Source organism: Polypterus senegalus, chromosome 6 (genome assembly GCF_016835505.1).
Source record: "Polypterus senegalus isolate Bchr_013 chromosome 6, ASM1683550v1, whole genome shotgun sequence".
NCBI classification, from domain to species: domain Eukaryota; kingdom Metazoa; phylum Chordata; class Cladistia; order Polypteriformes; family Polypteridae; genus Polypterus; species Polypterus senegalus.
In genome coordinates this window covers 117,535,803-117,552,398 of record NC_053159.1, presented here as the reverse complement: position 1 = coordinate 117,552,398, position 16,596 = coordinate 117,535,803, and the positions used below count along the sequence as shown (strand labels likewise).

General features: G+C 38.0%; 1 protein-coding gene across 1 annotated transcript in view; it reads right to left on the bottom strand.

Moving 5' to 3' along the window:
• cpda (carboxypeptidase D, a) overlaps nt 1-15,507 on the bottom strand; it is an 80,699-nt gene extending 65,192 nt beyond the window's left edge. The window contains exons 1-2 of the mRNA XM_039756908.1: nt 14,719-15,507; nt 7,880-8,127 (exon numbers count right to left, since the gene is read on the bottom strand). Of these exons, the coding sequence (XP_039612842.1) occupies nt 7,880-8,127; nt 14,719-15,401 (931 nt within the window). The 5' untranslated portion in view covers nt 15,402-15,507. The remainder of the gene's footprint in view (nt 1-7,879; nt 8,128-14,718) is intronic.
• Between the last annotated feature and the right edge of the window lie 1,089 nt (nt 15,508-16,596).

Sequence of the window (16,596 nt, the reverse complement as noted above, 5' to 3'; positions counted from 1 at the left end):
GGCCCGCGCCCTTGAGTTTACACATATGGACTAAATAGAACTTGAAAAGATATATTTTTCAAATGTGATCGCGCAATTCAGATAGAGTTGACGCAAGACTACAGCCTGCATGCCTCAATGAGTCATCCTCCCCTCGCTCTTACTTTTTTACCGTTCATCTAATGAATACACTGAGTATGGCTTTACCAAAACAATCATTGATGGCGAATAAAGTGTCCATTATTCGAGTATGTAGATCGGAATATATATATACATATATATATATACCCGCGTATCGCAGCGGAGAAGTAGTGTGTTAAAAAGCTAGAAAAGAAAAGGGAACATTTTAAAAATAACGTAACATGACTGTCAATATACAGTATTTGTTTTGTGAGTGTTACTGAGTGTTGCTGTCATCAAGGATTTGATTATCATTATTTCTTTCAATCAGGCTCGTATTTGTAGGATGTGTTGTGTTCAAGTTACATTCCGTGTTTGTCAATCGTTGTAAAGATGACAGGTTTCTTTCATCGATTCGTTTCTTACTGCATCAATAAACAGCTCGTCTTCTTCTTTATCTGAGACCTGACACACTGCATGCACGGGTTTTTTTTACACTGTTGCGGGACATTGACTTTTTCCACCGTGTGCTTTGTTTCCGCAGTAGCTGGATTTATGAATATGCTTATCAGACGCTTCATATTTTTGCTGCCTTTTCAATTGTGTAATTCGGTTTTGTTCAGCTCTTTGGAACTGTTGCCTTTTATCTGTGCACGCGTCAGTTCACGTGAGCGCTCGGTGTACATGCATCGAAGGTTCCCAGCTGTGCTGGTGCCATCTCGTGCTATGTCCGTGGCTGTATTTAATGTTACCTTAGTCCTGGCACTTAAAACTTTCTCTCGCAGTTTCGCTGAGTTTGTGTCAAACACCACCCTGACCATCTCATCTTCCTCTCCATAAGCACAGTCCTTCACCCGTGAATATTTACCCGTGGCAGTTTGCTATTGGATTGCCGCTGACGGACGGCCTTATATGGGCAGGCACTAAATTACAAACGCCAGCGCAGCCTGTCTATGAACTTAATTTAAAGTGTAGGTTTACATCGTGCTTTGTTTCCGAAGTAGCAGAACTCATGAATATGGTTGTATATGTCACTCGCTCACTTCTTATTGTTTCGCTGCCTTCTCAATTATATAATGCATGTTTTCTTCAGCGCATTTTTGAGGTCTTCCTGGTTTTCTATGTACTGCGTGATTACGTGGGAGGCGTGATGATGTCACACGAAACTCCGCCCTCACGGCGTTGAAGCTCATCTCCATTACAGTAAATGGAGAAAAACTGCTTCCAGTTATGACCATTACGCGTAGAATTTCGATATAAAACCTGCCCAACTTTTGTAAGGAAGCTGTAAGGAATGAACCTGCCAAATTTCAGCCTTCCACCCACACGGGAAGTTGGAGAATTAGTGATGAGTCAGTGAGTGAGTGAGTGAGTGAGTGAGGGCTTTGCCTTTTATTAGTATAGATAGAAATACATGAGTCTTCCCACTGTATCTTTAATTTTTGACTAATTCATGATTAAAATTCCAATAGGGGAATAAATCTGGCTAAATGATTAGTTGAAGGGTATGTACATGGAGATTCATAACACAAATAGGTTATTGAATAACATTTATTATTGAAGAAGCAATATTTGATTATTTTATACAAATATTATTCGCAAGATGATACAGATGTTTTATAAAGTCAATGCCATTGCAATGTATTAAAACAAGGAGCACCACCATAATATGTGTGGACTATGATGTGGTGATATATATATTAGCTAAATTAGGGTGAATTTTGAATGAGTGCAGTGCTGTGAATTTTTTTTTAAAAAAGAGCAATGATATTTTGTTCCACATCTTCCAAACACTGGTGTAAACCGTTCATTACTAATCGATCAAGTATTTCTTCTTAAATGTCATTTCATACTTATGCATGTGTTATGAAGTTACAATGTAGACTCCCTTCAAATAAAGTGTGTTAGTGAAATTTGTCATGTTATATTAATGTTTTCTATACATGGTTAAGTAATTTCTAAAAAAGCCACCACTTCAAATATATCAGTACACACTAATTCAGTCAAGATGAAATAGATAATGAATCAAATTGGGGCATTGTGATCTGGAATTGAATTGGGACAACAGTGCTGATACCCATCCCTAATGGACTATGCAAAAGTTTTAAAACATTGACTTTTTTAAAGCTTATCACAATTTTTACCTGCCATATCTATTGATCCCTAACATTCAAGAATGATGGCAAAGGCTCTTCTTTCTTTTCAGGGCTATCTATAGTCTTCTTTTATTAGCCAGTTATTTATCTTGCGGTCTATTTCCAAATTCCTCATTCATCCTAAATTGTCCTCTTGGAGACACGAAAAGTTAAAATGGTTAGTAGACAAAGCCAACTGAATAAATCCCTGTTCTAACCAACCATGAACAACCTCGAAACTGAGAGGGTTATTTTCTGCAAGATGCTGTTGAGTGGAGATTTTGTTTTACATTCCTCTGTTGTCAGCTATAGCTGCCTCCTTGCAACAAGTAAACCAGGGTTCACATCCCAGGTGCTCCCTACATGGAGTTGGCATGTTCTCTCTTGGGTTCATCCCACAGTCCCAACATATACAGGCTAGTAAGACTAGTGATGCTGAATTGTTCATAGTATGTAAGTTTGTTCACCTTGCAATGAGTTGGCACCATATATAAGACTGTTCCTGCCTTGTGCTTGCTGGGATAAGCTCCATCTTCCCCACAACACTGCCATAGATAAGCAGGCTTAGAAGATAGATAGATATTGTTAGGATCAATTTATGTTAATCAGTCTGGAATTTCTTTATGTAGCTGTGTGTTTAAATTAACCTAGATCTTTCTGTGTGTGTAATTAGTACTTAAGTTTGTAAGCTTGTAATTGCATTTGATCTATGAAAATTATTAAAACACTCAAACTATTGAACTTAAGTGAACTGTGTTCACAAGCACCAAATATTTATTATTAACTTGCACTGTTGCACTAATTAGATAAAAATTAGCCATGATGATGGGGTTTTATTTTAGTTGTATTTATTGAAAAAAAAAATTAACCTGTGTGGATTTTTAAATAAAATGTGATTCCCACAACTGCTTTATGAAATTCCGGCCACATAATAAAAGACCAACATGTTACAAAGTTGTAATAAATGAATCACTTGATAGTTTCTATCTTTGTAGATAGAAAACCTTTAAATTATATTTGTGTAGGTTAAAATGAAAGGGTAAATTAACTTCAAAGCTTCTTTGTTTGCATGCTTCTTTTGCAATATGCAAATTGGTTAACATCTACAAACAGGATCTCACAAAAATGTAAGTAAATTGGAGAGGAGATTTAACAATGCATCTTTTATTAATATATTTTCAAACCTGCTTAATCCATTTCCAACCCTGTGGATGTTATAGCCTATGCCAACAGTGTTGGGGGCATGATAGAAATCAATCAAGTCCAGTGGTGCAAATCCATCACAGGAAACATTCGCACATATCAGACCAAAAAAAAGACAGAGAACACTCAAGTTCCACAAAGCTAAAGTATTAACCATTGTGCTACTGTGCCTTTTTTTAAAAATTGTATATATAGACTGTAGTACTTGAATAATAAGCAAACAAGACAGTCAGGTTATAATATGCATATAATGACACAGTGAAATAAAACATTGCAATGCGTATTATTCTAATTTGACTTCAGTTTAAAAATTAGCAAACAGTTAGTACAATTATCCCTTTCAGCCTTCTGTGTGTTTCAGCTTGCATGAACTGTCCACTCCCAAACCTCCACCCATTCATCTGCATTAAAATAAGAATTCAAAAAAGCTGAGCACATCATATTAGCAGATACTGTACATGTAAACAGACAAGTTTGACATTTTAGATACTTGTTAATGATCACACTTCGTTTGGAAATGGTTGTTTGCATGAAAGCCTTGATATTTTTATGCATCTGACAGTTTGTGTTATAAGAATATTTAAAACTTATGCAACTTTTTTACAGTGGCAACCCCTCCAGCACATGACAAATGGAAAATCCTGCTAAACAAGGTGTACATAATGTCTTTAAAATTTTACTTGCGTGTGAAAATTATGATTTTGTGTCATGTCTGTTCATGCTTTTAATACAAGTTGTTAAATGTGCTGGATTTTTAATTATACCTATTCATTTTATACTACCTCATTAATACAAGGTTGTGGGAAGTTTAAACTTTTCCCAGCATGAGCTCACATCAGAATATTTAAAGGTAGCACACAAAAACACTCTTTTTGGATACAACTGTGGCAGACACTTTCTCTCTATTATAAAAAAAATTTTTGGAAGGGAGACGTGACGTGATCTTCTCAGAAGACAATATGACGTACTGTGACAGACACTTAAACGTCACACAAGACAAGGCAGTGAGACAACATTTAAAACAAGTTCACGGACATCTAACCTAGCAGTTGTTGGAAAGCTTTTGGCAGACACACTTCAGCTCTTAAAACAATGGCAAGCGACAAGCAGAACACGCAGCTCGCCAGCAGCAGCAAGCCAGCAGATGATCTCACCGCTTCTCCACTTAAGAGGCAAAAGGACAGCTGCTGAACAGGCTTTTAAATGATCGGCGCATGACAAGCAGAACATGCAGCTCGCCAGCAGCAGTAGCAGCAGAAAGTCAGCAGATGATCCGACGGCATCTCCTTAGCGTGCGTTCAGCTCCGTGACCCCCCCCATAACATGAGTAGCATTATACGTCCTGCGAGAAAGAGATTTAACCACGCCCGGGGACACAAATAAAGGACAAGTATTGTTTTGACAAAAGTTTTAAAGTAAAAATGAAGGTAATGCATATGCAACAATTCCCATGAAAATAACAATCTCTTTCAAATTTTATATCCGGTAAACCAAACCCGGGGGTGGGCGAGCAAAGCAAGCAGGGGGCGGAGCCCCCTAGTCTTTTTAAAAAACAAGCCCAGGATTTACTTTTGTGCTAAGCTTGATCCTTTACTCTCCTCCCATGTATCTGAATGTAAATTAAGCAGGTGTAGAAAATTATTTTTACTAACTTTCTTTTAGATTTTGGAGCCTCTAGCTGAATTTAGTCATGATAAGACAATGTGAAGGGAATACATTACTGAAAATCCTTACAGTTGAGGCCCAATTTCAAAGACAATGAACAACAACCATAAAAACAGAAATAGGTAAAAGTAATACAGTAAAGCTTTCAAGTCCTAAGCCACACAACAAAGTCCATACAAAAAAAGTGATGTTAAGTGGAAATTACTTTTGAAGAATTGTATTCTCAAAGGTGGCAAAAAAACATATACTATATAAACAACTCCTATCAAACTCAATATATCTAATTGGGGTCCCACCCCCAGCCATTTTAAAAATATGGCCGATTCTCAAACAAAAATTCAACTGGTGTAGTAGAACATAAAAACTAGGGAAAGAAAACAAAAATTTAAATTGGCAATGTGTATGGCGGCAAGTTTTTTTTAATATAGGCAAGTAGAACAGGGTATGTCGTCCCCGCACCCCATACACTATCTCCCAAGATATTTGTTGTTAGGAACAGTCATGTCCAAGTTAAGAATTGTTACTAAATTAGCCATAATGCACACCATATTTGTACACATGGTTGGCCTTTGTCATATGAACACTTACTACAAGAATACCTTTTGCCAGTTTTCAATGACTGACTTTCAAGTCACAACGTCTGATCTGAATCACTCTGGCAAACCTATAACCTGTTGGTAGATCAAACAAAGGAGAAAGAGAGGGGGGCTCCAAATATAACAAAGATGAAAACACATAGCAGCTACAATGGTTCATGAAATGAAAATGTATGTGTGAGTGAGGTAAAGAGAGGTCTTGAGGAATATTTTTGGATAGCATCAAAGAGATCTTGGCAAACTGCTCAAAATCTCAAGAAGGATAGGTTAAGTTTTCCCAAGCTCTCCTTGTGAGTTAGTTGAGAAATACTGATGCTAAATGGCAAGGCTGTCTTACTGAATTGTACTGATTGGGCAAGTCATAGAGCATAACAGCAACTACATTCTACAATAAGAGGTATAACACAAAATAAAATTAAGGTCAAAGGACTATGGCTACATACTGTACAGAATTCAATGAAATGAACACAATGTAATTCTCATGAGTCAACATACTCTTCCTTTGGACATTGTTGTCCATAGATCAGTCTTGATAATTTTTAGTCTTAAAATACTTGGTTTCATCAAGGTCACATAGTAAAATCTTAATTCCCACTTAGTTCTTCAACATTTTTTTAAGCTGTAGGCCTTAGCTATCTTGGTTAAATTTTGGGGAAATTATTTCTCAATGATTGTGAGATCTAAACTAAACCCCAATGCTGTAAGGAAAGTCTCTATTAATGCACTGATAGTGTCAAGCAACAATACCTCATGTTAACATACATTAATTTTCGCAATAATTACGACAAATCAAACCTTTTCAGCAAATCGGTTCTGAAGTGGTGTTACTGCTTGGTCACCATTAGTGTAAGATTCATTGTACCATTGGTATAAAAGCTAAAATCATTTTCATTTTTGCCAAGTCAGCCTCCCCAAAGTAGCATTTCACAACAACCTTATCTGTTGGTCCTTTTAATTCCTCTCTCTGCATATTTGTTTTTTAGACCTACTGCATTTTTTTTAGATTTATCTCCATCTCTGCTGTGCTTGCCTCTTCCTGCTTTAACACACCACTAAATCATTTACATACTCAAATAAACATTACACAGCTACAACAAACATGCATCATAAACCTCATCTTAAAACAGAATGAAATGTTATTCTTCTAAAATAGCTTTATTCTTGAAAGAAATTTCTTACTATTTTCAAGGAGGTGCTGGGTAGGTTTGTACAAGTGCATGTTTGGTTAGTTTACAGATGTAAATTGGTTCAGTAAGTGTGAAGTTTGTGCATTAGTGCAAACAGCAGTACACTGGCCACCTGGTCCAGGGTTGGTTTCTATCTCTCTCCCAGTGTTTCTGTGATAGGCAACAGCCTCCCTTGAAATCAAATGGATAAGCAGGATAGGAAAATGGATGGGTGGAAGGGTCTCCATATGTACCGTACCAATATGAAACGAAATTGCAAACTGCCTGTGGTAAGATCTTCATAAATTATAGTCATATCCTATGCAGCAAGCCAGTACAAAACCAAACCGGTTTGACTATGTCACAAGTCGTAGCAGAACGCATATATCTGTGAGAGATGAAAACCAGTAAGTGCTCAGCTAAAAGTACAATGCTTAAAATGCCCACAGAGTAGATGACAATGAAAAAGAAATGCAGAGAAGAGCAATGGTGGCCTCAGGAAATCAAGAAAAATGGGTGTTCAGGACCACTCAAACACGACAGAGGTTCATGCAACCTTGGAACCAGCACAAGTGTGTATTTAACATCTTGGCTTGGTCAAGCTATGAAAGCGCAGAGCAAAAAAGAATAAGACTTCAGATTAACTGACTGCCAAAATGTGCTGACCTTATGATACTTTCACAACACAATATGAAATTGGAAACAGTGCTGAGAAGTCATGAGGGAGTCGTGTAAGCCATTATGTCCTGTAATTCCTAGTTATGTAGTCTGGCATCCTCAAGGCAAAGGATGCTGTCATTAAATGCAACATGCTCCACAAGTTGTAAGGAGTGTAGTGTGATACTGGTCTTTGGATGGGAGAATAACAGATCTTCCGATGCTTCCTGAGACTGCAGACTGTGATCACAAATGATTTGTGAAGATAATCAATAATGCCACTATCACTAATTATTAACAGAAATTCAAATAAGCATTTTTTGAAACTGAAATTATAATTAAAAAATACATTGCTTACCAGTTACATCATACCACTGAGCTCCATTAGTGATGCCATCTTTAAAAGTTTCATGTGGTGTGTCCTGGCAGTTAGGTCTTCCTGTCTGCATTAGCGGATGCTTTTCTGCATAGCTCTTGGCCAGATATTTAAAAACCACATCATCCGGTGAGCGACTGTACACACCAGCTGTTTCATGGCTAGGAGAGTCATCATAGGGGTAGCTGGCAACAACAGTTCCACCATGTAGATTCCCAGAGAGAACAAACCTTTGAAGAGGTAACAGAATACACATATGTTAAGAGTGAAATGGATACAGTAAATAAAAAGCAGAGAGGGCAATAAATAAATCAATGCACCTGCAGTTCCAAAAAAATAACTCAAGATTATCAAGATAAAATATTGTAAGTACTTCTTGGATTATAGCCAGTGTCTAATAAAATGCAAACTTGAAATCTCATTTAATTTTCAAACATGATTTATGGTTTGACACACCAGTATCCTGCCTCATGTTCAAGCCGTCACAAACTATACAAAAAAGAAAGAGAGCACAGCAAACGCAGAAAAGTAAATTGATTGTGGATTCTATATAAATAATTTTCAAGAAAACAAAGGTTCTGTTTTGAAGGATAATAGTCACAGATGTGCTTATAATCTCCAGAAAAATGAAGCAAAACAAAATGAATGGCTTATATTGTAAAAACTGGTCAACCTAAACCATGATATTGTATTCTATAAACTGGGTTAAAGTGCAGTCACCTCAGTATAGAAAAGACATACCAGGTCTACAAACTATCCAAAAAGGAGCAACTAACTACATTCAAGGATTAAAGGGCATCCATTAGTTTTGAAAAAAGAATGCTATGTGTGGAGTGAACCTAATCCAAATCTTTAAATATTTCAAAGTAGAAAAACCTGACATGCTTATTGGGGCAACTAGAAATAAGAATCGACAAATTAAACTTGTGGAGACACTCATGAAGCGGTGGGTTCTAGTTGCGATTCTAATTCTTAAAACACAAGTTGTGACTTACACCTAATATGTATAAGACATTGGTATTTGAAGAGGTAGTCCAGGTTTTCATTAGAGACAAAAACATTAGTATACACTTGGAATTTTTGTAGTTCTTTATCATTCTCTGATTGGAATTACAGTATATATTAACAGATGCCCTGGGTTTCTCCCATGTAAATAAAGCTTTTTTCACTTCAATTGTGTGTCCAACAAAGTGAGTAGATGACCTCTTATTCAAAGAACTAGGTTTTATTTGTATAAAAGCAAACTGAGCATTGCATCTCGAAATAATTTATTATTGACAAAAGTAGGAGCAATTTTGCTGAACAAGAAAGATGAACTGGATATTGTAGCAGCTCAAGAAAAAAGAAAGCTTTAAGTCCAGCAGATTCTAGGAATTTCACTTTAGCCAGTTTTCTTCACCAATGTCTCTTTGTTTGTTGACTCTTTTAAATGAAACCCCCAAAGAAAGATAAATATTACTACAAGAGCAGAATGTGATTTCCAATTTAAATCTTGCAGCAAGATAAAAATACAGAGAACATTCATACAACCTATGTAAAAAAGGAAATAATGGTTGCCCATTGGGCATCTCTAATTCACATCATCTGTTGATTTCAAAGTAACATTGTGTTTTTTAAAATGGGGAATGCATAAAAATATTTAATCTGCATTCACACACTAAACAATAATGCATAATAAATAAAAACTACTAGGTTTGTTAGTATAATGTTTAGTGTCCAAAAACCTTACTCAGTGAATTATGTGGGTTCTTGGCATCATCAGCCAACCATCTACATCTTCTCTAGCAAATCTGTTCTGTTTAACATACAGGAATGCTTTAATTATCACCTCACTTTGACTCATTTTTAGAATTTCCTTTATTATATTAAAATTGGATACCAGACAAGCATTAACTGGAAACAACATTATACCAGATGCTTCTCTAAGAGTCACACAGTTCCGTTTGCAACTGTTTTGATCATTCCTAACTAACGGCAAAAAAAAAAATGTTTAGAAAGAGATCTGTCCAAAAGGTCACCACCATACTAACCTGATTTTATAAAATTAAAATTTTCATGAACTTTCAGGGATTTGTTTTACCCATATGATGAATTCATAAATATGGTGACACAGAACAAGTTTTCAAAATAAAAAGGTACATGTGATCAAAATTATTCATGGACAGCCATAATATTTATTCATCTACTCTTCAAACATGCTTGAACCCAATGTTAATAGCTTCAAGGACATGAAATCTATCAAGATAGCGAATGGGACAAGGTACAAATACTAGAAAGAAAGTGCCCATATGTCACAGGGCACATTTACTACCATTCAATCAGACAGTTAACCTGTACATTCTTGGGCTGCAGGTGAAGAGGTAAAAACCTGTCCTAACATAGGAGGCAAACTCTATACAGTGGCCAGTCTGCAATTCATAACTAATTTCTTGAACCTGTGTGGCACTAGCACTCATTCCCTAAACCACTTTCCCACCACCTATGAACTAATTTTCAAACCTGTCCACCCGTGAGCAGGACAGTATTTTACAAAAACAACATTCAGTTATAGATGGTCACTTTTGCAATGGCAATGTATCCATTATGCACATCTTTGGTATGAGTCTGGAAACCAGAGAATGTTCTTTTAGTAATGGAGGTAGTACCCAAATAGTTAGAGTTGTGAAGCAGCAGTGCTACACACTGCACTGAATGTAGCCTTTAGTTAAATTAAAATATCACAACAGTTTCAATTTAAAAATTGGCTAACCAAGTAGATTGCAATCTACAAGCTTTCCAGGCACCTCGGGCCACTTCTTCAAGCAAGTTGTAAAGGGTCTGAGGAGCCTCAAAAGCTTGCATACTTAATCTACCCAGTAAACCAATGGCTTCACTTATCACTGCATTAATTGGAATAGGGAAGGGTTAGGTGACTTGACTGAGGATTATTCAGTGAGGTGGAAACTAACTGGTATCCTTGTGACTTAAGTGCTTTTAATAAAGATAACAATTAAGGAAAGGATTAATTTGTGTTCATAAGAATTACTTAGGGGTGGCACAGTGGTAGCATTTGCACATTGTCTACAATTCTGCTTGGGGTTTCCTTCAACATTCCAAACCATCTGCTGGTTAAGTTGATTGGAAATTACAAATTGGCACCTTTAATAATATTAATAATAATTCTTTACAAGGGTGGCACAGTGGCGCAGTGGTACTAGCACTGCGGCCTTGCAGTAAAGAGACCTGGGTTCACTTCCTGGGTCCTGCCTGCGTGGAGTTTGGATGTTCTCCCTGTGTCTGCCTGGGTTTCCTCCAGGTGCTCTGGTTTCCTCCCACAGTCCAAAGACATGCAGGTTAGGTGCATTGGCAATCCTAAATTGTCCCTAGTGTGTGTTGGGGGGGTGTGTGTGTGTGTGTGTGTGCCCTGTGGTGGGATGGCGACCTGCCCGGGGTTTGTTTCCTGCCTTGCGCCCTGTGTTGGCTGGGATTGGCTCCAGCAGACCCCCGTGACCCTGTAGTTAGGATATAACAGGTTGGATAATGGATGGATGGATGGATGAATTACTTATGAATACTTAGAAATCACTTTTAATATTTTTTGTCTGGCACCTCCTGATTCATCAGTACATAAAAATCCCCACATACGGTATGTACGTTGATGCATCTTGCTGTTTAATTATGACAAACATTGAGCGGTTTAGGGTTTCCCCTAATTTTGTCCTCTGGACCAGACAAAAATAACTCATTCTTAGGCCATTTGGACCACATATTGTGCAGGAACATTTGCATTTACAATAAAAAGTAAACCAATAGGTGACTTCTGCAAAAATGATTAGAAGGACTTGACCAAACCTATGGGTTCATCCCCTATTCCAGTGTTTCCCAACCTCGGTCCCAGGGGCACACTGTGGCTGCAGGTTTTTGTTCCAACCAGCTTATGTTTTTAATTGGACTCCTGGACTAATTAAGTGATGTGTTATTTCCCAAGTTCTGTGTTTTGGGAACAATATAAAAGTTAGAAAACTAAGTAAGGTAAATATATCTATCTATCTCTCTCTCTCTGTAAATAAATAAATAAATAAATATATATATATATTGTATATATTAAAATGTACGAAGCAGCTATATGAGAATGTCTTTTTTCTTTTTAACAATATTTTCATCTTGATTCTCATTTTACTTTTCTAGGTGTTCTAATTGTTTAATTAATCCATTATTTAATAATTACTGGGTTTGCTGCTAAACTAGTTGCAGCCTTTGATTATTCAGTGTTGTTTGCCAGTGTGTCTGCTTTGCTCGTTTTTAATTGTCATTAATAAGATGTAACAAAGGGAAAAACTGCACAGAGAAAGGGCAAAATATAATGAAGTCATCAAAAGAGAATTAAGCATTTAAATCTATAGCAAAAGCAGAAATATTTCTAAATGTCTTATAAATGTAAAAATCATGCTGATGTGCTTTTCTGAATCTATACTAATAAAAGGCAAAGCCCTCACTGACTCGTGTAGGTAGAAGGCTGAAATTTGGCAGGCTCATTCCTTACAGCTTACTTACAAAAGTTAAGCAGGTTTCATTTAGAAATTCTACACGCAACGGTCATAACAGTAGACAACGTCCGCCATATTGAACTTTCTTATTTATGGCACCATCTTCACGAAATTTGGTAGGCGGCTTCCCTGCGCTAACTGAATCCTACTTACGTACATATATACGTCCATAGCCTGGAGCTCGGTCGCAGTGTGAGGAGGAGTTGGGTCCCCCATCCCCACGCCTCCCACGTTGTTGGCTGCCTGCCTATATAAGGCCGTCTGTTGCTCCGGTCTCTTCATTCCCTTCCTTGCTTCGCCACAGTATTCACATTTCCCTGCTGATAACTGCAGTCTTTTTATTTAATCCACGGCTTCTCCGCTATTTTATTGTTCGTTTATTACGATTATAGTTATTGTGTAGATATTTTAGACTTACTTTACATTGTTCAGGTACCCATTTCCTTTATCGTTCCAACCGTACCCCCATTAAATGTCTATTGAGGCCATTAACATGTCTATCGAGGTGATCACCATCAATCAAAGAACTGTCACTTACCGAGTGGTTTCCTTGCCTGGAAATGGCACCTGCCTTTTCCATTCTCTGTGCTACAAATTTCACGGCCACATCAGGCTCACTCTTGATATCCGGAGGAACATTGTGTCTTATGTATTGAATGACTGGGACAGGTTCAAGGTGTGGACTGATGATGGTACAGGAGATAATTATACTACACAGGAGCACTAGAAGAGTGAAATGCTTAAGCCCTTCACCTATGGTTCTGCATGTGAGTTGATGGCTGCCGCTGAATTGTTCGGTTGTCGCTTCCAAGTATACCGAAATGGCTAAATATTTTACACCTTTCGACAACTGTCAATGCCTCTTAAACATCTTAGATTCACAGGTGACGATTTCAGTAGTGGACACTTTGATGTTTATGAATGTTTAAACTCTCAAAAGCTGGATGTGAAGTTATCGATGAAACCGGTTGTATGCTTACAATGCTTGACAGATGCCGAATGTCACTTCAACACAAGTCCTGCAAATACTGTCGTAATTGAAACAAACCATGAAACTCAAACCGATTATGACGGCAGCAATCCAAGCTGTGAGATTTGAGGCAAGATTGCTTTTCACATGGTTTACTTTTCTTAATAAAAATTTTAAGGCAGTACTTCGCCGCTGCAAAGCCCGGGTATTTTGCTAGTGTATAATAAAAGAAAAATAATACCAGCTAATGAAATGAGATCAGTGTTATCAGGTGTTGTCACTGATTAGAAATCCGGTTGGAGCAAAAACCTGCAGCCACAGTGTTCCCTGGACCGAGGTTAGGAAAAACTGCCCTAATCAGATATGAGTGGTCAAAGTTAGTCCTTTACACAAAACTAAGAAAAAATGGGGATGGGTAATATTGGCATGTGAAGTGTCTTTTTATGCCATTTTGATGTTACTGATCAAGAAAGGTGGGCCTAGCTCCCTAAGAGCCATTCCTAAAAGGTTAAAAATAACAAATTTAAAACATAAGCATGTAGGGTATCACTTTAGACTATTTCAAAGTCAGTGATTACCAATATGACATTAATTTTGATTCTTTACTATGGATCTAACCCTCTATGAACCTCTACCAGAGAGTGAAAAATGACCAATTTCTGTTACAATCAAGAATATTTAGAATATAAACATTTAAATTGAAGCACACATTTAAATATGGAAACATTTGAGACATTCTTGTACATTATATACTTCCAGTCTATGATGTAAATCATTACATTTCTTAATGAAAAGAACACCCCTAATTTGGGCGACTGGTGTTAAATCAGATTTTTTATACTTGTAAATTAAACAATAATTGATAGCACAATATAAAGCAAGAAAGCTCTACACCATATATTTCAGAAAAAAGCTATCACTCTTCACTGACATAAATAAAGAACACGGCACCCGAAATACAAGGAGTAATCACTGGAGAAATCCGGAAAAGAATTTGAGTACAGAAACAGTGCGATCGCATTAGAAATACGAAACTTACAATTACGACACTGCCTAAAAATAAAGTGAACTACGTTTAAAGGAGAAATCAGGAAACACTTTAATTCAGGTAGCGGGGCTAAGCTATTTAGTCAAGTGCTTAAAGCTATTAGGACAATCTGACGAACACAAAGCGGCGCCGCCCATTGGCCCAGCAGCCAGTAGAGATTCATGAATTGCCACTCAGTAAACTAGACGAAATCTTTTAGTTTTAGAAAACTTTCAGGTCCAGATTTTACAGAGATGAAATCAAAGCGTCTGGTAGCAAGTTATGAAAGTTTTGTTACCGTTTGTCGAGGATCCACCTCATGACGGCCATCGCCTCCGGGATAAGATCCTTCGACACCTGGACTTTCACGAACTGATCGGGAAAGCTTCTGTTGAGGTCAATGTTGTTTTTGTTTTCTCGACCCCCGTTCTCTCCTTGACAGTCCCCCTCCTTTGACTTTTCGAAGCCGTCTGGGTTCATGCTGGGCATGATGTACACGTCGGTTGTGTTCAGGATCCGGCTTACGCGCTCCACCTCTCCATAGCTATCTAACAGGTATTCGATTAGGTATACAAGCACCTGGCGGGACACCGTCTCGTCTCCGTGCATATTCCCGACGTACTTGAACTTGGGCTTGTCCGGTTGCTCTGTGTTTGGGTCCCGTGTGATCTGCATCACCCACAGCTCTCTACCCTGAGCCGACTGGCCCACACTTGAGAGCTTGGCGAGGCCTGGGTAGGCTTGTTCTAAGGCCCTTAGTCGCTCTGTCAGCTCTTCGTAATTGTAGTAGCGATCGTATTTTTCCACGGAGATCGGAAGCGGACTGTCCTGTTTGGCGAGTCTCCTGACCCAAACACCCTCGCAGCAGCACCAGGGGTTCAGTATAAACAGGGAGACCAGAGAGACAAAAAGAAAACCTGAGTTCAACGACGATCTTAGACGATGATGGAGATGCCCCCTTTCCTGCTGTCTCTTCTCCATGTTCCCAAAAAACCCCAACAACCTCCTCAAGTAACTCGCACTCTTCACACTGTCCGCCAAATACTGCTTCACTCCTTTTGCTTTTCAACCGCTTCCGGGATCGCGTGTCCTGGTTACGTGAGGGGTGGGGCTTCATTTGGAGGAGCGAATTGGTCATGCGCAGGACATGAAAGGCTTCTAAAAGATAACGGGTAACTTATTGCAAGTGCTATTGCAAGCGTCCACTCATCTGACGTCTGCTGCTTGCCAATGTCTCATGTATGTATAAAATTAAACTTTGGGGAATTAAAACGTTCATTATTTGAGAACTCACGGTAGTTCAGGGTATTTTATGGGTACATATTTAAAATACTGGGAACAAGTCTCTAACATTACGTGGATACTCGACATAATTCAGCACAGTGGCATCGTTTACTTCCATAATTTTAAAACACCGGACACAAGGAAACGTTATAAATCTATAATGCACATTAACGTGTTTTTACTTGCAGATGGAATATTCCAAATCGTAAAAGCTACATCTTGGCCAAAACGGACATGTCTTCGAAATATGGTTTCAAAAAATAAATTGGAAGGGAGGAAATATGTATGCAACAAACAACGAAAAAGTCCACTTTGGTCTTATGGTGATGATTCTGCAAATATGGAGTAGCGATATCAGTGTTTCTATATATATATATATGTATATTCTATCTGCTATTCTGTAAAATTTTCCAAATAAAATATACCCACAATGCTTAAAACATATTTGCATAATTAGGCATATGCTGCTTGTCTTGCCATTCACACTGGGGTTTTGCTATGTTTTTTTATGCATTGTTATTTAAAAGGTAAATACGTCAATGCCCGAAATCCTTGGCACACATAACAACAGCAACAACAATACATTTTTGTGTAGTCTGAAATCACACAGTATCTCAATGGGCTTTAACAGGCCTTTTATAATTGACAGCCATCCAAATACATTTGACATATACTGTATTTTATATGGCCTCTAAGACCTTGTAATGGAGAAAGGTCAGGTCAGGTTGGGGAGCATGTACTGGTACAGTGCATTGCCGCACTCACCATACAATGAAACAGCTCCGGATCCTGGTTGGCAACCCCCCAGGCAGATACGTGGTCCAATCCCAGCCCTGGAAATTACCATCTACCTGCCGAAGACAGGTGTTACTCCATGAGCAACTGTTAGTTC